This window comes from Bos taurus, chromosome 15 (assembly GCF_002263795.3).
Source record: "Bos taurus isolate L1 Dominette 01449 registration number 42190680 breed Hereford chromosome 15, ARS-UCD2.0, whole genome shotgun sequence".
Classification (NCBI taxonomy): domain Eukaryota; kingdom Metazoa; phylum Chordata; class Mammalia; order Artiodactyla; family Bovidae; genus Bos; species Bos taurus.
Genome location: NC_037342.1, coordinates 62086812 through 62112615, shown reverse-complemented (window position 1 = coordinate 62112615; position 25804 = coordinate 62086812). Strand labels below are relative to the sequence as shown.

Here is a 25804-nt window from a genome sequence, read left to right as displayed (position 1 = left end):
TGTGTGATAACTTAGACCTGCATGCTTGTTATTGAGCCATGATCTGTCAAAGTAGCCACACTTCCTGCTTATGAATAGAATTATTAGCCACATGCAGATTTCTGCCATAGAAATCTAAACTCACCAAGGATGCTTTGTGTTTCAAAATCAGGGGAAAACCTCCATGTCATTTTATGCTTATGCTGAAATTTCTGGTGAAGTGTTCTTGATAAAATAAAAGTCACATTTTAAAGAAAATACCGTATTAGTTTATATTTTAGCCTATCATAAAACATTCAAAATCAGTAAAGATTTTGAATAAAGCTAACAGTGAAGCAAATGTGATTAGAAAGTTCATTGTATACGTTAGGCTACTATTAGCAGAGTAATGGGAAATTCAGCAGAAAGTGACTTTAAAACTGGACAGTCACTATCTCATGTAACAGGAACTTCAGAAAGAGGGCCAATTCTAGGGTTTGTTCAGTGCTGCAGCAGGAGTATCAAAGAACTTGACCCTTTATATCTTTCCCTGAACCATCCTCATAATTGGCTAGATCCTTGGGTTTGAATCCTCTTACTGGGAAGGCTCATCATATGCTCACTAGATGCTCACTAGACAATTTCTGACTAAAGAGGATAGGTATTTGATTATTTATATCTCTTTTTTATTAGTGCAAAAACCTTTCTCCAGAACGCTTCTACTCATTTCTCATTGGCCAAAATTGGATCACAGGCTGCTTAAGTAACCCATCATGCAAGGGAAATGGAATTAGCATCACTGGTGTCAGACCACTGAATATTTACTCACTGCAGCTATCAGGGGATGCCTTCCATGGACATACAAAGAGGGTGACTATTCAAACATAACTGAGGCTTTTCATCAAAGGAAAAATGGAGAAAAGACCCTTGGATAATCAGTGTTACATGACATAGTTTTGACTTTTGGCTTAATTATATTTTACTTTTTAAATTGTATATGTTTCTTATCAATGGAATTTTGGTGATACATTTTTTCATGATGTCATAATTATCAAAGAAAAATTCTTGCATATCAATCATTAGTTGAGTTCCAGTGGCAGTAAAGAGATAAAACAAGGTTTTTACCCTTGCAGAACGGGATATGAAATCATCTGAAATCACGTAATAAATCACAAAGTAAAGATATCAGTATGCAAAAAGTATATCAGTTCTTGTACAGGACCTGGCAGAATGATTTGAAATAAGGAATGACTAGGATCTATTGGGGTTAATCCCTCACGTATGTCCTATCAGCTTGTACAGATTTGTGGAGATTTTTCTCTATATCCTAACCCCTGAACTTCTTCATGTTAATAACCAAGACTTTTCCTTCACAGTACTAATCACAGTTATTGTAAATTTATATGCATGACTATGTGTATGACATTTCTCTTTTCCACTAGACAATTATTGTTATTATGGAAGGGGTTTTAGAAAATGTAAACACTGAGTTCAATTAATATTTATTAAATACTTACTGATTGAGAGACTTCCCTGGTGGTCCAGTGGCTAAGACTCCATGTTCCCAATTCAGGGGGCCTGAGTTTGATTCCTGGTCAGAGAACTAGATCGCATGTACTGCAACTAAGAGTTCACATGCTACTAAAGATACCGCATGTTGCAGTGAACATCAAAGATCCCATGTGCTGCAACCAAGACCCAGTGCAGTCAGATAAATAAATATTTTTAAAAATACTAATTGAAGGATATACAATACTGAATATAGATCAGCTGAGTGAATAGCACTGGCAAAAAGGCATACATGTAAGAACTATGGAAGACAATGTGCTGCAGTCATAGCTGAGGGATATTGTAAGGATATTACAGGGGAGCAGTGGGCTTCCCCGATGGCTCAGATGGTAAGGAATCCGCCTGCCAAGCAGGAGACATGGGTTAGATCCCTGGGTTAGGAAGATCCCCTGGAGAAGAAATGGAAACCTACTCTAGTATTGGGAAATCCCATGGACAGAGGAGCCAGGCAGGTCGCAAAAGAGTCAGACACGACTTAGCAACTAAACAACAACAGCAGCAAGCATGACATTAGTAGAAGTTTTCTTCAAGTTGCTATTAAAAAAACTGCTAAGAGTTACTGATGCTATTAAATAGAGGAAATGAGAAGGAAGATTGCTCTTGCCAAAACTAGAATCCTGCCATTAAGTATTATCTGGTCTATTTATCTGCTTTTTCTAGACTCCTCCCTGGGCATATTTTGTTGTACTTTTAGACCTCACATCTTTACTTAGTTGTTGCTTTGTGAAACAAAAGTTGTAAATTAGATTTAATGGAAACCACAGAGAGTAAAGCATAATTAAATATTTGTGGTTCAGCTGGTAAAGAATCAGCCTGCAATGTGGGAGACCTGGGTTCAATCCCTGGTTAGGAAGATCCCCTGGAGAAGGGAAAGGCTACCCACTCGAGTATTCTGTGGACTGTATAGTCCATGGGGTCACAAAGAGTTGGACACAACTGAGCAAATTTCACTGAGACATTAAGAGGGTTGTCAATTCCACAGTGTTTAAGATCCATCCCTAATGATCTTTTTGACTGTAATAGAAAACCTTTATGTATAGTATTATACTGTTTCAGAAAAGAATGAAAGCTTAGTTAATCTATTAATGTGCCTACCAGCTTTGTAGTTCTGTGATTTATCATATCTATTATATCATATGTAGAAATTGTTTAAAAGATTCAATAACCTAAAGTTTTTAACCAATAGTTTTTATCCATACTGTTAAATTTTGACATGTTTTTACTAATCTTACTATAAGCAAACATAGCATTCTTAAATATTTACATAGTTTGCATACATTTAGACTTACAAAGGCTTCCCAGGTAGCTCATTGGTTAAGAATCTGCCTGCCAGTGAAGGAGCTGTGGGACACTTGGGTTCGATCCCTGGGTCAGCAGGATCATCTGGAGGACGAAATGACAACCCACTCCAGTATTTTTGCCTGGAAAATATCATGGACTGAAGAGCGTGGCAGGCTACAGTCCATGGATCACAAAGAGAGGAACATGACCGAGTGACTAAGCACACATGCAGACCTATAAAACCACATTTGTTTTTTATGACTAAATTTCTAAACAATTATTCAAATTGCTAAAAGAAATAATCTTTTTCCAATAACTGACGTTAAACTAACTCAGAAATGGTGTAGTCGATATTGTTAATGGAAACATACCAGGATATTGGGATTCCCTGGTGGCTCAGTGGTAAAGAATCTGCCTGCTAATGCAGGAGACGCAAGAGAGGAGGGTTCCATCCTGGGTCAGGAAGATCCCCTGGAGGAGGGTATGCCAACCCACTCCAGTATTTTTGCCTGGAAAATCCCATGGACAGAGGAGCCTGTCAGGCTACAGTCCATGGATCGCAGAGTCAGTCGTGACTGAGTGCACATGTACATAAAATAAAATACCAGGATATTCTCATCCAAATGAATACCTCCCCCCATTTACTACTTTAGGAAGTAGTAATTTATTCTAATGACAATGCCACTTCTCAAAGCACTTTTAAGTTCCTCTTTGCATTTGCCATCAGAATCAGTGGTACATTCTTTTAAATAATCTCAGTTTTTAATGATGACAAAATTTAATCTTAAATAGTTGCATTTTAATCTTCTGGAAAAGAAAATATCTGGATCTAAATTTGGTATAAAAATTGAGTAATCAAAACTGCATAATTGTATAGCTAGTGTGTTACACAGAAATTCAATATGGGTCCCCAAGATTCCCACCCACTGGTAAATATGCCTGGTGTAATTCTCTCCTCTTGGGTGTGGGTAGGATTGTGACTATGACAGAATGTCACTCCTATGAATATGTTACATTATATGGCAAAGATTTTTTCAGATGTAGTTAGGGTATATAATCAGTTGTCTTTGAGTTAATCAAATGGGAGATTATCCTGGATGGGCCTAACTTAATCAGATCTACTCTTAAATGAGAGTTTAGAGATCAGAGACAGAAAAGAAAGATGAATTCCTCTGGCTTCAAAGAAGATGATAGTAACTATGAGTTGTTTTAACTGTAAGGAAGTGAATTCTGGCAAAACCTGAATGAGTTTGGAAGAAGATCCTCAGCATCAGATAAGACTGCAGCCCCAGCTGACACCTTCATTTCAGCCTATGAGATCCTGAGCACAGATTCCTGCTATGCTTTGCCCAGACTTCTGACACATGGAACGAAGCTGTGCTATTATAAATAGGTGTTGTTTTAAGCCATTTGTTGCATAGGAGTAGAAAACTAATATAGACAGATAGGTATAAAGATAGATACAGAAGTAGTTCTTAAGAAGGTGTATTCTTAAGTAGTATGATTGATATTCTTGTGTCAATCTAATATAGTAGATTTTAGAATTCAGGCTGGAAAAAATGCTCTGTATCAGAGGTAAAGATTGTTTTTACCACTGATGAAAGAGTAAATAATACAATGATGAATTGGAATACTTGACAGAAATTGAAGTCTAGCATTTTAGATGGTAGGAAAGGATAAATGAGATTTAGTGGTCCCAGCTATCAAACCTACCAGGGCACATGTATAGGAAGAAAGTACATTTTTATTCAGGGAGGTGGCGTAGAAGTCTTATTGAAGAAAAAGCTTCTTGAAATATGTGTATATATGAATTACCTACAGATATAATGAAAGATTCACAGTAGAGACATATCATAGACTTAGGGCAAGATAATAATCCTGACATAGAAAGTTCAAAAAGAAGATCTGGTTATAAAATGAGCCTATGTTCTAGAATGTGGTAGGAAGCCTCTACAGTAAATAAGACAAAAATGAGGTTTTGTGTGTTTTTTTTGATAAATGTTATTTTTTCTTTTTTTTTTGGTTAAAGGTTATTTTTTCATTTCATAAAACAACTAGTTTAAAAATCCACATGGAATTCCTAGTGGGAATTTTCTAGTTGGGAAAAAAGAAAGTCCAAGAAAACTGTGATATAATTTATCAAATTTTAAAAAAGATAGCTAACAAGTATAGATCTTATCAAAACTTGTATCTTAAGAGAAATAACAAGATGTAGATCTTCATAGAAATTATAATAAAAAATTATGTAATAATTCATAAGAATCATAGCACAGGCTGCAAAGCCTCAAACTCATGCAGGCAGAATTTTGAAGTTAAGTTCCCTACATAAACCAGGAGCTGTGAAAGATAAATGCACCTATCCATGAAAAATGGAATTAAAAATTATTGATGACCAGCTTGAGGAAGCAGCAGTAAATGGATGTGATACGTTCTAAGGTTCTTGCATTGTCTGGAGGATAATATGTGCTCAGCCACTCAAGTCGTATCCAACTCTTTGCGGTCCCATGGACTCTAGCCTCTCATTACTCTAGTAATTTAAATTGTGTGATACATTTTAGTGAGTACTTTTTCAATCAATCAACTTGATAGTGTCCTTGCTCCTCTCACTCAGAACAGGCCATGTAAGTCCCTGCCAGTTATGTTTTCCTCTTTTGGGAGGCACCTGATACCCATCTTACTCTAATCTCCTGTGTACCTTATTATCTTGCTGTCCTTGTTCCAGGGCCACCGATGAGTCCTTTCTCATCCACAGGTTTTCCAGTAGCTTATGAAGTTGCCCAGCTTGAGAGTTCTACCCAACAGGGGTAGTGATGAAATTAAACTTTTGAGGGAATTGAATGTATCATACAGAGTCTGCAGAAAGTCGTGTGGTATAGAAATGAGACATGTAGAGGATATTAGCAGAAGTCATGAGGAATGAGGAGGAGGAGGATAGAGATAGGTTAGGCAATAAGAGGGGCTTCCCAGATGGTGCTTTACTGCAACTTTACTCCAATCCACAAAAGTTTGCCTTCAAGGAATTCTTTCTGCACTTAAAGTTTATATACACCCAGAGTTCTAAGCAGTTTATCTAACATATATTCTCTCTTTATTAGGGGATAGTTTGCAAGTTCTTTTGAGAGTACGAGCCACCAACCCACAAAAGTTTGCCTTCAAGGAATTCTTTCTGCATTTAAAGTTAATATACATCTAGAGTTCTAAGCAGTTTATTTAACGTATATTCTCTCTTTATTAGGGGATAGTTTGCAAGTTCTCTTGAGAGTAGGAGCCACATCTCTTTAATTTTTATAATTTCTTAATATTTAGCAGAGTACTAGTGTTTAATGAATGAATGTAAGAGTTTTAAAATGTTACTCAACACTGATTCAAGCATTACATACTTTTTCTTCTTTAGTTTAAATAAGTTTAATGTTTATGAATGTGTATTTTATTTTAGGACATCTCAAGTTCAAGTTCTTTCCTAGATTATGTGAGCTACAACTACAGATTATGTGAGCATGGCCAAGTTAATTAGCCTCTCTGAGACACAACTTTTTTAATCTGTAAAGTGGGATAAAAATGTCACTCAGTTCCCAGGGATATAGTAAAGGTTAAGCAAAATACTGGCTAAGCGTGTAGTGTTTTGTCTGGCACATAGCACACAACTAGTTATTATGTGTTAGTTGTTAACAAGTGGTTACACATCAGTTCACTGTATTCTTTCTCGCATTGTTTCTTTCAGGGAGTTTATGTCATCCCAGGCAAAAGCAGTTAATAAAACTACTGAAGAGTATTTGCAGCCTCAGTTTGGCCCCAACAGACTTTTGCATTCAGCGGCAGTATCAGAAGGGTCAGGACTTCAAGATTGCTCCACACATCAAACAGCATCAGATCATAGCCATGATGAAATATCAGACCCAGATAGCTACAAATCAAACAGTAAAAACAATTCTTGTTTTATATCAGCATCCAAGAGAAACAGACCTGTCAGTGCTCCAGTGGGTCAACTGAGGTAATCAAAGTGGTTCTCTGTTCTTTTTACCTGACTGTTGAAACCTTTTCCTTTGAGCAGAATTTATAATGATTCAGTTGACTATTTCAAACATTAAAATGTAACACATCTCTAGGGGTTTTGTTTCTGCTTTTGTTTCCTTTTTTCTTTGAAAGCACCTGAGTAGAATGTTGCTAATTATATTTGTGGAAAAAAATGAGATATACGTGAGCCTGGATAATATTAACTCTGAAAGGAATAGTTGAAGCTGAATCAGGCTAAGACCATGAATATCTTGGCTTACCAGATATTTGCTTAAAAATAGAAATGCATACTTTTGATATTTAAACAATATTTGAAATAAAATCAAATTGAAATGAACTTGTTATAACAGCATTTTGTGTATACATTTTCACATCAAGATTCTTATAATCTGTTAACCTACGAGTTTATGGATAGAAGAAAATGTTGATAAAAATAAAAATCAAACTAAGATATTCATATTCACATTATTTTCATATATTCAAATAGGTGGATATACTGTGCTTTTAATTTGCCTCACGTTTTTACTTTAAAATGTTTACTATGCAAATGTGGCATTAAGAATTAACAGGAAAAGTTAGAGAACTCAGGTAAAAGTAGAACATGTTAGTCATTTACCATGTACTTTTGCTGAGAAAAAAATAAGGATTGAAACTAGTTTTGACTGAAAGCAAACTTAGAAACCTTCTCTTACTGCCCCCAAGCAATTTGAAATGAAAGCAATGAAAGTAACTTCAGAATAAAAACTTTGGTATGATGTATTTGAATTTCAAATCTTTTAAAAAGAAATCAAATAACTTTAATAAACATGAAAAGTTAAGGGAAATTCTTAGCTGTTTTCTATTTCATGATGTTAAGACCATATTGCTATTTTCTGCTTTCTATTAGAATATGGGATATATAATTTTTTAAAGTGAATGTTGTGATGTTTTATAAATAAAATGATTTATTCTGAGATACATGTTTTACATGAACAGTTTTGGCAAATTTATCATGTATTAAATTTTTAAAAATATTTAAGTGTATATATAGACAATCTTATTCTATTAAAAAATTTTTTTTGAGGAATACTTAAGAACAGTCATTAGTGCTTATATGTGTTGAAAATATCCAGGATAATATTTACATAAAAATTTTTTACTAATTAACATGCACCAATTGTTGTGTGTTTTTTTTCCTTTAGAGTTGCAGAGTTCTCTTCAAAATTTAAGTGGGACCAGAACTGGCACAGATTGTCTCAAAGACACAAACTTCAACCCAGACTGATTAGAGTAACAGCTTATAAAAATGGATCTAGAACTGTCTTTGCCAAAGTTACTGTACCAACCATTACCTTGGTAACTAATATCTAAAAGTTTTCAGTGCTTTATCTCTTCCCTTATTCTTTTTATATATAGAAAGTGAGAAAGATGGCATTTATTGTTTAAAATTTTCTTTGTAGCTATCTGAATCTCTAGGTAGCTTATATGTATATACATAGATTTCACAGGCATTCCATTCATTTTTTATCAATATATAAGTAGTATATCTAATTAAACAAGTACAATGACTATATCTTATAACCTTATTAGAATGATGGAACATTCAAGGACTAGAATTTGAGAATCAACTATTCTCAGTGTTGCGATTAACCTATTTGTATATTTTCAACTGCTACAAAATAACCATATTGGTGGAGTTTCTGAGTTACTTGGCAAGTGGCTCAGTGAGTTTCTGTTTTGATCACTGCACCTTTTTGCTTAGTGGAAATGTGTTACTTTCCTTGTCCTCAGTGGCTTTCCCTTACCTCTTGTTTTCTATTAGTTGCTGGAGGAGTGCACAGAAAAGCTGAATCTGAACACGGCTGCACGACGAGTGTTCTTGGCAGACGGCACTGAAGCCCTCGAACCTGAAGACATACCCCGTGAAGCAGACGTTTATGTTTCAACGGGAGAGTCCTTTTTAGATCCATTCAAAAAAATTAAAGGTAAAAATGAAAAAAAAAACTTGTATTTCTACACACAGTAAATTGCTTAAGGGGCGCAATTAAAAAATGATTTTCATCCTGTCTTTTTTGCATGGTTTAACAAAACTAATGTTTACGCATTTACAGCTCAGTAAGAGGATAATGTGCTTAATGAAAGAAAAATCCACTGACAGCCACGTTTATTGCCCTTCATTAGCATTGGTGCTTAATTTAATATAGATCTGAATAGACATTAGGGAGCCTGCAGGAGGTTAAATGGTGAAAATATAATAAATTAAATCAGAGATTATTGAATTTACTGTTTAGTTTCTGTGACACTCAACAGACATAATTCGTTAGACTTATTCTCTCAGAAAATAGCTCAAAGTTTCAAGTATCATTTATTCATTTATACTCTTGATCTTTTTTCAGATGGTATAAACATAATTTTGAAAATGTGACCAGTAATGAACATAATTCTTATATATGTATGATTTTCCTAACAAAATTCTTATAATGCCATAGCGTGTTTTATATACTTTATGTATATATGTAACATATACATGTTTTATAATAATATAAATTATATATTTATAATGTGATATGTATAGACATACTTTTGTAGCAAAGGTCTCTTTGTAGAAAAAGAAAGTCCATTGTTTCTAACATTTTAGAAATGTGGAGATTTTCTAAAAAAAAAATTCTTTCTTTAGTGAGAAAGAATATGTTTTAAGAGAGAAATAAAAATGCCACTATCCAAGTATGTCATACCCAGGGCCTGTTATCAAGTGCTATGTATGCTAATCACATTTAAATGACATAAGAACTTTGCCATACAAATTCAGTGTATCTAACTGCTGTATTCCCCTCTGCTTTTTCTACCTTATTAGAAGTATTTTTTTTCTGCAATTGCTATAAAGCCAGTGAACCAAAGGCAAGTCTAGGCAGTCATTGCATAAATAGAAGAAAAGTAATTCTGGAGTTCATTACAGAGGAAGTGATGAAAATTCTTCCTCTATTAATGTTATTATATAAAATGATACTAGAATTTCTATCTCTTTAAGAATACTTGATCATCAAGAAATAATTTCTTGAATTCAATAAAAAGTTCAAGGTAATTTGGTCCTTATAAAGAAACTTGTTGCTACAATACTCAGTAAAAATAAGCTATGCAGTAGTGTAGACCCAGATATTTTTCAAATTTTGTTTTTACTTTAAAATATGGCTGCCTTTATTTTGTATTCATGAATCATCTTTGTATAGAAGCATGAATCTTTGTGGGTAAATGTTTCTGTGATTTTTATATTCAGATATATATGTAATGAATACTTCCTTAAGATTCTTGGTTATTTTTATTAATAAGAAATACTTGCCTTTCTTATGATTCTGGTATTTTAGAAGAGATATATAAAAATTATTTATAGCTAAGCTTCTTAAAAGATCTGGACATGAATGCCTAAAATGACATGTTATACACATGACAAAGCCTGGTGGATGATTTTTAAATGTACAAACTGATTTCCTCCTCCTTTTTGTTTTCTCTTTTATCCTTTTCAAGCCAAGTCTAGAACAAAAAAACTTCTCTGCTTTGTCTGCACATCTTTGGCTGTGTTTCACTGTGACATGCACTGCTGTTCTTTTAGCACCAAAATGTTGGCACACACTCCTGAAAATTTCACACCATCTCTTGCTGGATCAGCAAGCTTAACCTACCAAAATCTGGTGTTGTGCAATGGTTTTTGACTGATAATCAATCTTTATGCTGCTCGACAGTTGTTGCTGGGACACGGAGTAGAGCAGGTGGCAGATGTGCCTTGTCTTTTGAGAAAAGAAATTGTAGGTGAGCTTGGACACAGACTAGCATATCACATGTCCATTAAAAAGACTTAAGTATAATGGGAAAAAAGCCATCCATGTAAGTTAAGCTCACAGATAAGCCTATAAGCCTAAAGCCTGATATTGGTTTCTTTCAGAACAAGAACATAAACACAAATAATTTATTATATATATATGTAATTTATCATATATGTGTATATAACTTGAGAGGGGTGGGGGAAATTTCATATATATATGTGTATATATATATATATATCACCTACATATTCTCACCTACATATTCACGTGTACTTTTTCAAATCAGGTTAAAATGAGCTCTCTTGCATGAATGTTATAGATTATCAATAATATGCCAACTTGTTATGAGTTTACCATAAAAATAAAACATGTATGAATAGCTTTGAAAGTGGTAGATAAATTTAGAGTAAGGAGGCATTCTCAGAAGTTGGAAAATTCTACTTTCTAAAGGTAAATAAGGGGAAACACCTGGCAGAATTTGGTGTTACTGTTGCATCTTTGCAGATGAGCATGAATGTTTTATGTACAATGAACAAACAAGCATTAGAGTCAGTAAATGGTCATTATTTTAATATACTGTTTTTCATTCATTCAGCAAACATCAATTCAAAGTCTACTATGTGCCAGTCCTAGGCCAGATCAGATAATAAAAAAGGGGACTTATAATCTGATTTCTTTGTTGTCGTTATTCCTTCATCTCTAATTTTAAAGAAAAAAAAATTAAACCAAATCCGTTGGTCCTTCAAATGAAAATTTACTCTATTTCTGGCACAGGAAAGCCAAATAAACCTATGTATATTTTGGCAATTGTATTTCCATACTTCATTGTATTCTTATTCTTTGGGAAAGTAGTATAGATAGTGAAAATTGCCTTAGAACTATTTCCAGATTTACTAAGGTAGAAAGAGACCTGCAGAACATCTCTGATTTTTTAAATACTTTACCACCCCTTTTGAGCATCACTGTTGACAACCAGTGGCACTGGATTTAATAGAAAGCCAGAGAGCTATTCATCACATACCTCCAAACACAAAGCTTTCATACAGAGGTCAAACCAGGGTCAAGACTGACATGAAACATTCCCTGTTGAAATGCAATATTAGAATAATTCTTACATTTGAAGTTGAATGCATAAACAGAAAGATTGATTGTGTGGGGGGAAAAGCAGAAAGAATTTTTATGAAGATTATTGATGAAGACCAACTGTCTTATTAGGTCTTGTAATCTGCTATTTGAAGATTCTGAAATTTATTAATGATTCCTCTAAAAGTATGAAGATACAGTTAATGAATTGTTTCAAAGGACATTTTTAAAGTTTTCAGTTTCATGAACATACATTTTAGGTTTTATTCACAGTTTCCTGAATGTTCTGCTTCATGATAGCACAATGAAAATTCTTGCATCAGATTCATGGAATTTAAAGAGTTCAGCTCCTTTAGAACTGCTAGGAGCTGTAGGCAATGCAAACCTAGCATATAAAATGATTCATGCCCCACAGTTGCTTAAAGGTCTTAAAGAAGACGAGGAGAAAAACAGTTTGGACCTAAGTCATTAGGTCCAAGTTTCACTGTATAGAGTTTTTAGGTTGTTAAAATTTTTTTTTACTTCAGTATTTCCATTCTTTTCTATATATACTATTTTATTCTTTGGCTTTCAGAGTTTTCATTTACAGTGATTCATTTCAGTCCTGAGTTTTGTTAACCAGAAATGAAACTGAGTATTATGAATAGAATTTTACATCTTTTATATGCTGTATTGTGAAGATATAGTCACAGAAAAAAATCCATGAAGAGTATTCTTGATACTACACCTAAGATCTAAATTTAAACCTAGAGATTTCTGCTAACTGCCATGTGATCTACAAAATGAGATAATTTGCTGTGACAGCTTGTGATTGACAAGAATATGTGTGAGCACATTTAAAATAGGCCATCTTTTCATGTAGAAATAAATGTCAGTGAAATGATGGATTCTCATCATTTTAATTATTGATGATTTGGAAATATTTCAATTCCACGACATACAAGACACATTCTAAATAGCAGCATAACACTTTTTCTCATATGTGCATCAATAATGAAATGTTCTGTCATATTTTGTTTCTCAAAAAATGCATTAGTTTAATGAACCTGGATTCATGCATTATATTCTGTTCCATTATATGTCTCCTGAGTTTGTTGCTTTTTAAATGGTTGTGTTAAAAGCACAAGTTTCAAGAAGTGACTTACTACCCACATCATACCTTGCTTTTCTTGCTGCTGGATCTCAAGACAGTGCTACAGTCTACACCAGTGGCTGCATTAGTCCTGCTAAAGCTAATATTGGGCTCTGTGATGCTCACCCACAGGGTGACCACTACTTAACTTGGGCAGCTGCAGCAGGACTTAGGGTGGGTGTTCCCAAATTCTCTATTATCACTTTGAATAGTATGTACATTAAGCAAGATTGTTAGTCCATCTTCTCTCTCACTTGGCTGCATATACCAAAAGCAGGAACATGATAGTACGTAGAGAAAAAGAACTTTCTTCTGAGATAGCACATTATTCTTTTATCTGTTTCTGCAAGGGAGGACAAAACTATAGGCAGGTATGTTATGTTTTTTCCCTATTCCAAATATTTTAAACCTATAATTAAATGTGTACAGTGCCCTTACTAGGTAATTAGATGTGGATCTGAAGATCATTGCAAGAGATGCACCTCCCCACCCCGCAAAAAAAAATTCTTAGCCAATAGAAAAATTTAGAGCAAGCATACGGTAGCATCTCATACTGTCAAAATCTCAAATCATTGAGAAACACCTGAATTATTGACATATCATGAGTTGTTGAATTGTATACATTGCATATATTCACACAGAAGTTATACTTGTTTAATGAAGATGCCTGAGAACCTGTAACTGTCCTGATAATTTGAATACTTCCTGCAAGCCATACACTCACCATGTGCTTTAAGTATATTATGCTTTCTCTGTACAACCCCTGTGTTAATGCTACAAATCCAGTCTCTTATATGCCATTCTAAAATACAGAATTGCAGATGACCAAACAATTTTTTCATAACTCATTTGATAGCACAACCTTATTTGGTATAAATAATCAACTGTTTTGATGAAGAATAATTAATGTTTGAATTTGATATATACAACGTATTAACATTTTTTTAATTCTAAAGTTTCTACTATGGAATCACATCTGACATTAAGGGTTTTGAGTACAGCCTTTTTTGTCTGCAAATAAATTTGATACACTTTCATTCTCATGAGGATATTAACTCAGAAGAGTTATAAATACTGTCTATCACCTGGAGCTGTTTGCTGCACGGGTAAAAGTGGACAGAGAGAATACCTACCTGATGGGAGTTCAGACAGTGTGTGAGAAGTAATTAAAAAAATTATGGTTCTGTTTAAGGAGGCAGAGGAGTAGTTAAAGAGAGACCATTCATTCATTCAATCATTTCCTCAAGAAGTATTTATTGAGTCCCTACAATATGTCAGGATATGGTGTGAACAAGACAGGTCTCATGGAGCTTAGGTTCTAATAAGGTAGAAGAAGCAACAGACATAAACATATACAGAACTAAGTAAGTTATTCAGTGACGGTGTGAAGTGTTATAAAGAAAATAAGAAGGGTGGTATCATAAAAACAAATAATGTCATGGAAACAAAAGGAGGGAGTTTAAAAACTGAGCCAAGCATTTCCAGTAACCTTGAAATCACATCTTCTAGGCGGTTGTCTATCTACCCTGCTTGCTACTTTACCTGAGAATTCATTTGTATATCCTATAGGTACTCTTTCAGGATTTTGCCTTCCAAAGCATTTGTTTTTGGAGCTTTGAGACATCTGTTAGGAGAGACATAAGAAATGCATTATCATTTAGTGGGAAGAGCACTAGACTTGAAATCAGATGATCTTGCAAGATTCTAGTCCCTCTTATATGACCTTGGTAGACTGATCTGCACTTCAGTGTCCTTACTTGTATATTGAGGTAAAAATATCTTAAAGGAGTATTGGATATTGTCTTATTTTTCTAGAAAGAAAAGTTATTTGGAAATTAAATGTCTATAAATCCCTCATCTAAATAGAACACTGAAAATAGCATTTCATAAGTATTACTAGGACTCCAAGTGCTGTTAAGATCCCAAGGCTAGTTATTAGAACCTCGTGTCCACTCTTACCTCCCCAGAATAGTTGCCTGGGTGTAGGGAAATAGCAACAGCGCAATCATTTGGCTCTGTTTTACCATCACTGCCAGGGAAGCAAACTACTCTGTGAACCTGGGCAAGTGGCTTAACCTCTCTAACCCCCAGTTTCCTCATCTATTGTATATAAACTGAGTCAATAAACATCTCACAGGGTAATTATGAAGAGTAAATACAAAATGTGTGTAAAAGTCTGCTGTACATAATAGGTGTCTAAAACATTGTTTTCCATCTGCTCTTTGTCTGTTTTCCCTCTTTTGCTCCATCTCTTGTTTGACTCATTTCCACCAGCTTATCATATAGACCAGCACAAGTACCTGATTTTACTACTACAGGTGCTTGCTAGGTCCAGGATCTTAAAATATTTACAACCAAGTTACAATCACAAGCAAGCACTTGTGTTACAGCATGATATAGAAATCTGAGTTAGAGTCTTTGAACTCTCACTATATTCTACTATTTGCCTTGAGAATTTTTCTGAGGTGTAAGTCAAAATCAAGTCCTTTTATGAAAGGAGCCCCAAGTGGCCTTGCTCTGCTCTATTCTGAAAGTCGTGTTTTAAAATATGTTTATGACCCAAGGCTAGCCTTAACTTTAAGCTGCCACAACTTATTTCAAGAAAGTTCATAGAAAAGTTCAGGGAAAGGGTGACAACATTTTGATTGGCACAATAGATGGGATGTTTGTAATTTTAATCAAATTTAAATTGAAGACATACTTCAAATGATATGTCAGACTCGTGTTACTGAGTTAAAATCTAATGACAACCACTGTCATTATTAGTTAAGTATAGCCATCACGCCTATAGCAATAAATGATGACACTTAAGAACATGCAGAAACAAAGAACTCAAGTATTTAGAGAAAAGGGAGTGACTAGAAACCCAGTTGAACACAGGAATGTGACCTGGATTTAATCTATTTACCAAACATAGAAGCAATTGTATTTTGAGCAGATGATATAATTGAATATAGCAGTGTGTTTTTTTACTGTCAGAGCATTTATATTTTATAAACTCATCATCTTGCACCCATGAAATGATGTGCTTCTTCATATTTAAGGTCATTATCTATACTTTCAAGACAGCCAGAGCATTAATGTATTTTCAAGTTTATTGCCCAGCTACAAGAGAATTAATTTTTTCTATAAGATTTTTAATAAGCTTTTGGATTTGACATTGCAAGTTTGCTGCTTTTATTCTGGTGACAGAAGAAGGCAGTATTCTCTTTGCCTGGCACATGCAAAATGGAAAATTACAACTTGGGGAACACCCAGATTTATTTAATTTCATGACAGGCATTGGCTTTTTTGAAGTAGGCTGAGAAAATGTGGTGATGTTGTAAATAGACCTTCTAATGCTAGAACATGCTTTATCTTTATCATGATTTGGTTATAAACAAAACGTGAAAATAAAATAGAATGTGAGTTCTTCAAAATAAATTATTGGGGCATAATGTTCTGAGTGCTGCCAGAGAGTAAGTATATGAACATAAACAGTCAAGGGACTTGGCTGGGATATATAGCCCTTTGGGGAAGTTTTTCCCAAGGTTTTGCCCAACCTCCACTAGAACTTCAGTGGAGTGCAGGCCCCACTCCAGTCCTTACCCAGAGGGTCATGAGGCTTTGGAACCCAAAGGTGTAGCTACCAAATTTAGGTGTAGCTACCAAAATTAGGTGTAGCTACCAAAATTAGGAGGAGAGGAGATGATAGTGAGAATAGGACCCCTTCTTTGACAATTGCATGTGTGGGGACAGGGAATTTGCTGAGAGTACTGTCAATAAGGGGAAGATTGAAGAACCCTTCAAAGGGGACTTCCGAGTCTCCTGCTTTTGAGACTCCTGGATGGACAGGCATTGTATTTGGTCCTATTTTCTGGGGAGGCTGTCACTAGTCATTATCCTCAGTGTGCTCTTTTGTAGTCATCAGACTTGTAATGACAGTTGTCCTCTCTAAACCAGGCTTCCTTAGGACATAAAACATGGCTGCCTTGTTCACCATCTTTTTGAGGCAGGCACAGGGCCTGGCACTTAATAGATGCTCAACAAACGTTGCTCAGTGGTTGAATGAAACCAAATAGGTACTATGGTGAATCATGCATATTCCATGGTGGGAGGGGAGGTAAAGAGGAGAAGGCAATGGCACCCCACTCCAGTACTCTTGCCTGACAAATCCCATGGATGGAGGAGCCTGGTAGGCTGCAGTCCATGGGGTCTCTAGGAGTTGGACACGACTGAGCGTCTTCACTTTCACTTTCACTTTCATGCATTGGAGAAGGAAATGGCAACCCACTCCAGTGTTCTTGCCTGGAGAATCCCAGGGACGGGGGAGCCTGGTGGGCTGCCGTCTCTGGGGTTGCATCGAGTTGGACACGACTGAAGTGACTTAGCAGCAGCAGTAGCAGTAGAGCATCCTTTTGGGCCATCAGTGAGTGGACATTTAGAAGGAGTATATTAAAAATCCCCTATCCCAAATTCTTGTGTAGATTTGTGAATGTTCCTGTTTGGCAAGGAGCTAGAGTAAGCCAGCCCAAAAATAATTCCATGGCAGAAAGGCTAATGGTGATGCTAATGGTTTTCTGAGACCAGACAATGGTCCGAAGTGGAATGCTGGGATAAATGATTCTTCCAGGAACTTATAGATCTGAGATTTTCAGTCTTCCCACACCCTGTAAGGAATGCCCTTTCTTACCCATTCCCTCCCCTCAGTCTTTTTTTTTTCTCTTTTGATGGTTGGAGAAGGCAGAGGAGAGGCTCTCTTCTTCATTTAACATTTCCCTTTATATTTCTCATAGTAACCTTGCATACAATAGGTGGTTATTAACTATTATTGAAAGTAAGAAAGCAAGAAAGAGGAGATGATGTGACCTTTGGGAAGGTTTAGGGCCACTGCTTCCTGTTGAGCAGAGTTGAAGGACCCAGAGCTGGGTGGGGGTGGGGAGGCTGATTTCCAGTTCTAACAGGTACCAGATAGCCTCAGCCCTGGGAGGGATGTCGAGGTTGTGAGATGAGACAAAAGACAGAAGCGTAGGAAGCAGTTGTTGGCTCTGCATAGCTAGTATGTTTCCTGAGACGTTCAAGGTGGGTTTAGATGGCAGCACCTTTCTTGTTTTAATACTCAGGCTAGCTTCCTGCCCCCCATGCCTGAGAGCCCCCTCACCACTTGATTCTTCCTCATTCCACCCACTGCTAGCCTCAGTTAATCCTCTTCCTCACCAGGGCCAAAACCTATTCAGGTCTGTATTGAGCATCCTTGGGTACTCCATACTGGCATGGGATCAGATTCTGTTTTCCTTCTTGCCTTTGGAAGTAATAATGTTTACCCTGGCTATCTTAAATTGAAGAAAATAGGGAAAACTACCAGACCATTCAGGTATGACCTAAATCAAATCCCTTTATACAGTGGAAGTGACAAATAGACACAAGGTATTAGATCTGATAGAGTGCCTGAAGTACTGTGGATGGAGGTTCATGACATTGTACAGGAAGCAGTGATCAAGACCAAAAGGCAAAATAGTTGTGTGAGCAGGCCTTACAAATAGCTGAGAAAAGAAGAGAAGCGAAAGGCAAAGGAGAAAAGGAAAGATATACCCATTTGAATGCAGAGTTCCAAAGAATAGCAAGGGGAGATAAGAAAGCCTTCCTCAGTGATCAGTGCAAAGAAACAGAGGAAAACAATGGAATGGGAAAGACTAGAGATCTCTTCAAGAAAATTCGAGATACCAAGGGAAATTTCATGCAAAGATGGGCACAATAAAGGACAGAAATGGTATGGACCTAACAGAAGCAGAAGATATTAAGAAGAGGTGGCAAGAATACACAGAAGAACTATACAAAAAAGATCATGATCAAGATAACCATGATGGTGTGATCACTCACCTAAAACCAGACATCCTGGAATGTGAAGTCAAGTGGGCCTTAGGAAGCATCTCTACAAACAAAGCTAGTGGAGGTGATGGAATCTCAGTTGAGCTATTTCAAATGCTAAAAGATGATGCTGTGAAAGTGCTGCACTCAATACGCCAGCAAATTTGGAAAACTCAGCAGTGGCTGCAGGACTGGAAAAGGTCAGTTTTCATTCCAATCCCAAAGAAAGGCAATGCCAAAGAATGTTCAAACTACCACACAATTGCACTCATCCCACACGCTAGCAAAGTAATGCTCAAAATTCGCCAAGTCAGAATTCAACAGTACATAAATGATGAGCTTCCAGACGTTCAAGCTGGATTTAGAAAAGGCAGAGGAACCAGAGATCAAATAGCCAACATCCGCTGGATCATCAAAAAAGCAAGAGAGTTCCAGAAAAACTGTGTGGATCACAATAAACTGTGGAAAATTCTGAAAGAGATAGGAATACCAGACCACCTGACCTGCCTCCTGAGAAATCTGTATGCAGGTCAAGAAGCGACAGTTAGAACTGGACATGGAACAACAGACAGTTTCCAAATCAGGAAAGGAGTATGTCAAGGCTTTATATTGCCACCCTACTTATTTAACTTATATGCAGAGTACATCATGAGAAATGCTGTACTGGATGAAGCAAAAGCTAGAATCAAGATTCCTGCAAGAAATATCAATAACCTCAGATATGCATATGACACCACCCTTATGGCAGAAAGTGAAGAAGAACTAAAGGGCCTCTTGATGAAAGTGAAAGAGGAGAGTGAAAAAGTTGGCTTAAAACTCAACATTCAGAAAACTAAGATCATGGCATCTGGTCCCATCAGTTCATGGCAAATAGATGGGGAAACAGTGGAAACAGTGACACTTTATTTTGGGGGGGCTCCAAAATCACTGCAGATGGTGATTGCAGCCATGAAATTAAAAGATGCTTACTCCTTGGAAGAAAAGTTATGACCAACCTAGACAGCATATTAAAAAGCAAAGACATTACTTTGCCAACAAAGGTCCGTCTAGTCAAGGCTATGGTTTTTCCAGTAGTCAGGTACGGATGTGAGAGTTGGACTATAGAGAAAGCCGAGCACCGAAGAATTGATGCTTTTGAACTGTGGTGTTGGAGAAGACTCTTGAGAGTCCCTTGGACTGCAAGGAGATCCAACCAGTCCACCCTAAATGAAATCAGTCCTGAATATTCATTGAAAGGACTGATGCTGAAGCTGAAACTCCAATACTTTGGTCACCTGATTCGAAGAACTGACTCACTGGAAAACACCCTGATGCTGGGAAAGATTGAAGGCAGTAGGAGAAGGGGAGTACAGAGGATGAGATGGTTGGATGACATCACCAACTCAATGGACATGCATTTGGGTAGGCTCTGGGAGTTGGTGATGGACAGGGAGGCCAGGTGTGCCGCAGTCCATGGGGTCACAAAGAGTCGGACACAACTGAATGACTAAACTGAACTGAACTGAACTGAAATGGCTGTCAGCCCTCACCACCTTTCTTCATATGAAGGCATAGGTCCCTGGAGTGGTGATGTTAAGAAGATACCCCTTGTGTTGCTAAATGCGAGGGTTCCCTAATCCTCCAGTTGGCTCTCAGACAGGAGGCCCATGCCCCACACTTTGAGAAGTGATGATTCAGACCTTACCCCAACAGCTTTGTTTTGTAGGGAAATGGGTGTTGCCTTCATGTAAAGGAGATTTTTCCAGTAGTTCCTTCTATCCAGAAGATTAGAATGGCTTGCTCCGGGGCGTGTGGTTTCCCTGCCTTGTGCAGCAGCTCTGATCTGCATTAGCTTAGGCCTGCCTTCCTTGCTCCAGCTCTGGCCTCTCAGTTTTCCATGTCCTCCCAACGGTCCATCATATTGTTGCCTGACTCTGGATTTTCACCTGCAGTGTTTTCTCTTCTTGGAGTACGCTCTCCCTCTCTTGCCCACTCCAAGTGTTCTTCAAGTCTGACCTCACATCCTTCCCCTGGAAAGCCTTTCTTGCTGACCACAGGCTGTGGCAGGTGCTGCTGCTCCAGACTCCCTTGACACCCTGGGGCATCTCTGACTAGGCACGTGCTGTAGTGTGTGTTGTTTTCCCAAAGAACTGTGAGGTACCCCCCGTGCAGCCTCTCTAGCACGGAACATGTGTTGGAGACTCAATGAATGTATGTTGAATGAGTGATTGAGTAAATGAAATGGGTAGGTAGAATCAATAACTTTTAAAGTTTCATGGGTTTTACAGTTCTGAACCAAGCTAAGTAATTCACTAAGCTTCTGACTGTTCTGCTGCTTCTTTCTCTGAGCTGTTCTCCATGATACATATTCTGGTTTCTGAGTAAGTTCAAGGAGGGATATGGTAATGAAAAAACTAATTAATTTTGAGTATAAAAATGTAATCTTTTTCCAATATTCAGAGAAAATATAAGTCAAGGTAATATAAACCTGAAAATATTACCTAATATCCACCTAATGAAATAATAGTTATACTCTGATCTGACATGTTTGACAAATAGTCTGCAAATATTTAGAGAGCATTTACTATAGGAGTAAACACTATTTCAGGTGCTGTCTCTGCAGCAGGGAACAAATGCTTACATTGAAAATGTATGATCCACTTTTATTATTTTGTTAAACCTCCAGCAAGTGTACTGTTTACAACATACTGGATACGAGAGGTTGTTGTTTAGTTGCTTAGTCATGTCCAACTCTTTTGTGACCCCATGGACCGTAACCCGACAGGGTCCTCTGTCCACAGATTTTCCTGGCAAGAATACTGGAGTGGGTTGCCATTTCCTTTTCCAGGAGATAGGTCTTCCTGATCCAGGAATCAAACCTGCATCTTCTGCGTTGGCAGGCTGACTCTTTACCAGTGTACCACCTGGGAAGTGCACATACCAGAGGTGCATAGATGAGAAAACAGTTCCTACAATTGAAATGTTCAGAGTCTTAAGGGACACACGTGTAGAAACAGTTCAATAAAATGAGGGGTACTCATTCTCAATAAGGTAAGGCTGTGAAGCCTGAAGAAAGTAGATTAAAGGTGGTGGCACTGAGTTGAGGAGGAAAGAAGATGGAGAGGGAAAGTCATGATCAAAAGTTGGAATAAGAGCATGGTGTGTGCCAGTCATTTATTCACAGCTCCCTGCACCTCTGCAGAGGAGTATTCTCTCAGACTCCTTTACTGCAGTGGTTCTCAGCTAGAGAAAATTTTGTGTCCTGGCAAACATTTAGCAAAGTCTGAAAACGTTTTTTGGTTGTCCCAATTGGAGAAGGTCCCAATGGCATCTAGTGAGTAGAGGCCAGTGTTACTCACTCAGTTGTGTCTGACTGCGACCCCATGAACTATAGCCTGCCAAGCTCCTCTGTCCATGGAAATCTCCAGGCAAGAATACTGGAGCAGGTAGCCACTCCCTTCTCCAGGGAATCTCCCCCACCCAGCGATTGAATCAGGGTCTCCTGCGTTGCAGGCTGATTCTTTACCATCTGAGCCGAATCTGCCTTCAATGCAGGAGATGCGGGATACAGTTGCTTAATTTCTTCAGATCTTGTTTACCTCATCTATGAAATGAAGATGATAATATTATCTCTTCCTAAAGTTTAGAGGATAAAACCAGTTAGTGTTTATAAAGCACTTAACACATTGCTTTCCATAGGCTAAGTTCTTGGTGAAAATCATGAGGATAATAATATCAGCAATGTTTGCTGTATTTCATATTTATACAAAAGTGTTCTATCTGTATAAATGTCTTTCATTCATAAAATGGGTAAGGAGAAATATTATTATTGTCATTTTTTCAGATAAGAAAACTAAGACAAATAAAATTGACTTATTTTGCATTTACAGAGTTGCTGCTGCCACTGCTGCTAAGTCGCTTCAGTCATGTCCGACTCTGTGCGACCCCAGAGATGGCAGCCCCCCAGGCTCCCCTGTCCCTGGGATTCTCCAGGCAAGAACACTGGAGTGGGTTGCCATTTCCTTCTCCAATGCATGAAAGTGAAAAGTGAAAGTGAAGTTGCTCAGTCATGTCCGACTCCTAGCGACCCCATAGACTGCAGCCTACCAGGCTCCTCTGTCCATGGGATTTTCCAGGCAAGAGTACTGGAGTGGGGTGCCATTGCCTTCTCCAAGTTACAGAGTTACTAGGGGGCAAAGTTAAGGTTTGGATCCCCGAGTTTGGCTTCAGACCTCTTGCTTTTAATGCTTTGCTGCTTATCTAATATATTATTAATGTGTTTTAGTCATGATTAGTATTATTTTATTAGGCTGTTTTACAGGTTGGTTTAAAAATTCTTTATTTGTATAAAATGTTTTATGTATTTCCAATAGTATTTCTATGTTTATCAACAAGAATCTGAAAAGTTGGAGTACCTTTAAAAGCAACTGTATATAATTTATATTGTAAAGGATAATTTCAAATTTATCTGAATATTTTCTTTATTATGTGGTCTTCCTAGATCTACCTAGAGTTCTTTCAGAAAACCTATTTGGAACTTCAGAAATGTTATCTTTTAAATTTTTTAGGCTGCCTATTTTTTTAAGTAAAGTATCCTTAAGTGTTTTTAGGTAATAGAGTCATGAATATATTCCTTTTATTGGAATAAAAGGAATTTATTATAAAATAAAAGGAATAATAAAGATTATCCATCCATTCATTCAGCACTTATCGAGCGCCTACTCCACGCCTCAGGCAAGCAATGCGTGTTTAGCCAGGGAGGCGCGAAGTGATAGTGTGGTGGGGTTAGTTCAGTGGTAGATGCCTTCACAGAGAGCAGGTGTCCAAGCTGGAAAAGGCTTCCTAGAAGAGATGAGCCAAGGGAAACCTTGAGGAAAACATAAGCATTTACCTGAAATATACTCTGAATTCATCCCAGTCTATTCCACTCCTTCTAGACCTTCATTTGCCAAGCTGTTCTCCTTAACAGGTTTTCTTCTTTTCATAAAAAAATTGTATCCCATTGTGGTCATTAGTGAACATCAAGGTGGTATAAAAATCATATTTAAATCCGTAACGGGGAGAGGTGGGGAATAAAGATGGTAGGTACACACAAAAAGGCCATGAAGTTTATTTTGCATAATTAGTATGTTACGAAAAGGGCTTCCCTGGTGGCTCAGCAGTAAAGAATCTGCCTGCAATGCAGGAGATGCCAATTTGATCCCTGGGTTGGGAAGATCCCCTGAAAGAGGAAATGGCAACCGACTCTAGTATTGTTGCTTGGGAAATCCCATGGACAGAGGAGTCTGGCAGTCTACAGTCCATGGGGTCTCGAAAGAGTCAGACACAACTTAGTGACTAAACAACAAACTATACCGTGCGCAGTGAACTTGTGTATACCCTGGAGCAACTAATAAGAAATACAGGCTTGATACCTACCTTTCCAAAGGTTTAAGCATGGAAGCAGAAGTAGGATATATACTTTTAAGATATTTACATAATAATTCCACGTGGTTTACGCTCTTTACCTAACAGGTAGTACTGGCATGTGGAAGGTTCTCAAACATTGTTGAACGGATGAATATAAGGGACAGGCTGCAAACGCTCAAAGGATTCAGGAGACTACAGGTCATTGCAAGCTGGAGCACTAAAGGAGGATCTTAAACTGGATGTTGAGAAGGACTTGAGTCTCAATAAGTGAAGGGCAATGGGCTTAAAGATGAACTTGATGTGCTCAAGGAATAATTAACAGATCAGCATAGGTAAAAGTGGTAAATTTGGATAGTGTCACATTGTTGGTAAACTCTTCTGTTAGTCTCCTTTCAAGAGAAGAGACTATGTCATATTCCTTGCACAGGGTCTGGCACATAAGATGGACACAATAAGTGTTGACTGCTTGACCTACTGACAGTCAGACATACAGACTGGGTGACAGGTAGAAAACTTCAAAAGCTAACTCCAAGAAGTTTTTTGGGGGCAATGATAAAATTAATGATTAGGGAAATTTGGCTGTAATTGGAGTATAGAATGTCAAATGTAATGGAGGAGGATCAAATACAGTTAGGAAGCTCTTGCAGATGATAGGAGGCTGAGAGAGAAGTGGGCAAGTGGGACTGGAAAGGAAGCGTTTAAGAGTTATTGAGAAGAAATGACAGGTGAAAGTTAGGTTTCCTGTCTTTGACTCAGTCTGAGGTCAGGTGCCCTAGAAGCAGAGCCTGAGATGGGGAGTTTTGTACAGGGGACTCAGTAAGGGACTGTTGGGTGAGACCTGTGGAGGAGTGAGGGAGGTAGCAGACAGAAGAGGCAGAAGCTCAGCCAAGCCCTGTGTGCTGCTAAGTCCAGCCCCAGTAGGGAGTGGGAAGCACACCACTGAGCTGCCCCTCCCAGAAGCAAGGGGACTATCTGTTGTGTCTCCCCAGTTCCTGGCTGTGCACTGTCCTCTGAGTAGGAGGGAAGAGCTCATCACCTCACAGGCATTGCCTAGCCAGGTGGCTGGTTCCTTTCAGCCAATGACAGGTCCCGGGAGAAGGGTCAGCTATGAGGTGTTGATGGCCAGGACTCACAAGTGGAGTTTGGGGGCACTAGGCTGACTAAAAGGAATCCGGGGGAACCACCAGTGTTTCCTACACTCTGTCCCAGTCTGCTCTTCATAAGGGGCTCTGCTGAGGACCTTCAGTGGCTTCCCATCACATCCAGAATAAAAGCCAAACCCCTTATCCTGGCCGACCACCATCTGCCCCTTTCTACCTTTTAGCTTTATCCATACACATTCTCTCCTTGTCCAAATTTCTTTACTGTTCTTTCTCAAACACACCCAGCTCATTCTCACCTCAGAGAGTTAGTGCTTGATTTTCTCTCTGTCTGAAATGCTCCTTCCCTGAGACTTTCATCACTAACTTCTCATCATTCTGGCCTCTCGACTCAGATGTTCCCTCTTCAGAAAGGCCATCCACTGTTGTCTCTTGCCAAGAGTCTGTGATCTGTACAAACTCTTCTGTCCTTCTCACAGCTGCCACTTGATGCCTTGAGAAGTGAACACCCAATACATGTCATTGAATGAATAAGCATTTGCTTCAGAGAAATAAATAAGAGACAAGGATTCAATATCTCCCTGCGATAGTGAAAAGCTGTGGAAACGGTGGAAACAGTGACAGAAATAAGAGAT

General features: G+C 37.7%; 1 protein-coding gene across 7 annotated transcripts in view; it reads left to right on the top strand.

Annotated features, from left to right (window-relative positions):
- The window catches only part of DCDC1 (doublecortin domain containing 1), a 470261-nt gene that overhangs the window by 32255 nt on the left and 412202 nt on the right, over positions 1–25804 (top strand). For all 7 annotated transcript variants that reach the window (XM_059875151.1, XM_015474817.3, XM_015474816.3 and 4 more), the window contains 3 exons: positions 6530–6799; positions 8004–8157; positions 8624–8786. In XM_059875151.1, coding sequence (XP_059731134.1) covers positions 6530–6799; positions 8004–8157; positions 8624–8786 — 587 coding nt within the window. The remainder of the gene's footprint in view (positions 1–6529; positions 6800–8003; positions 8158–8623; positions 8787–25804) is intronic.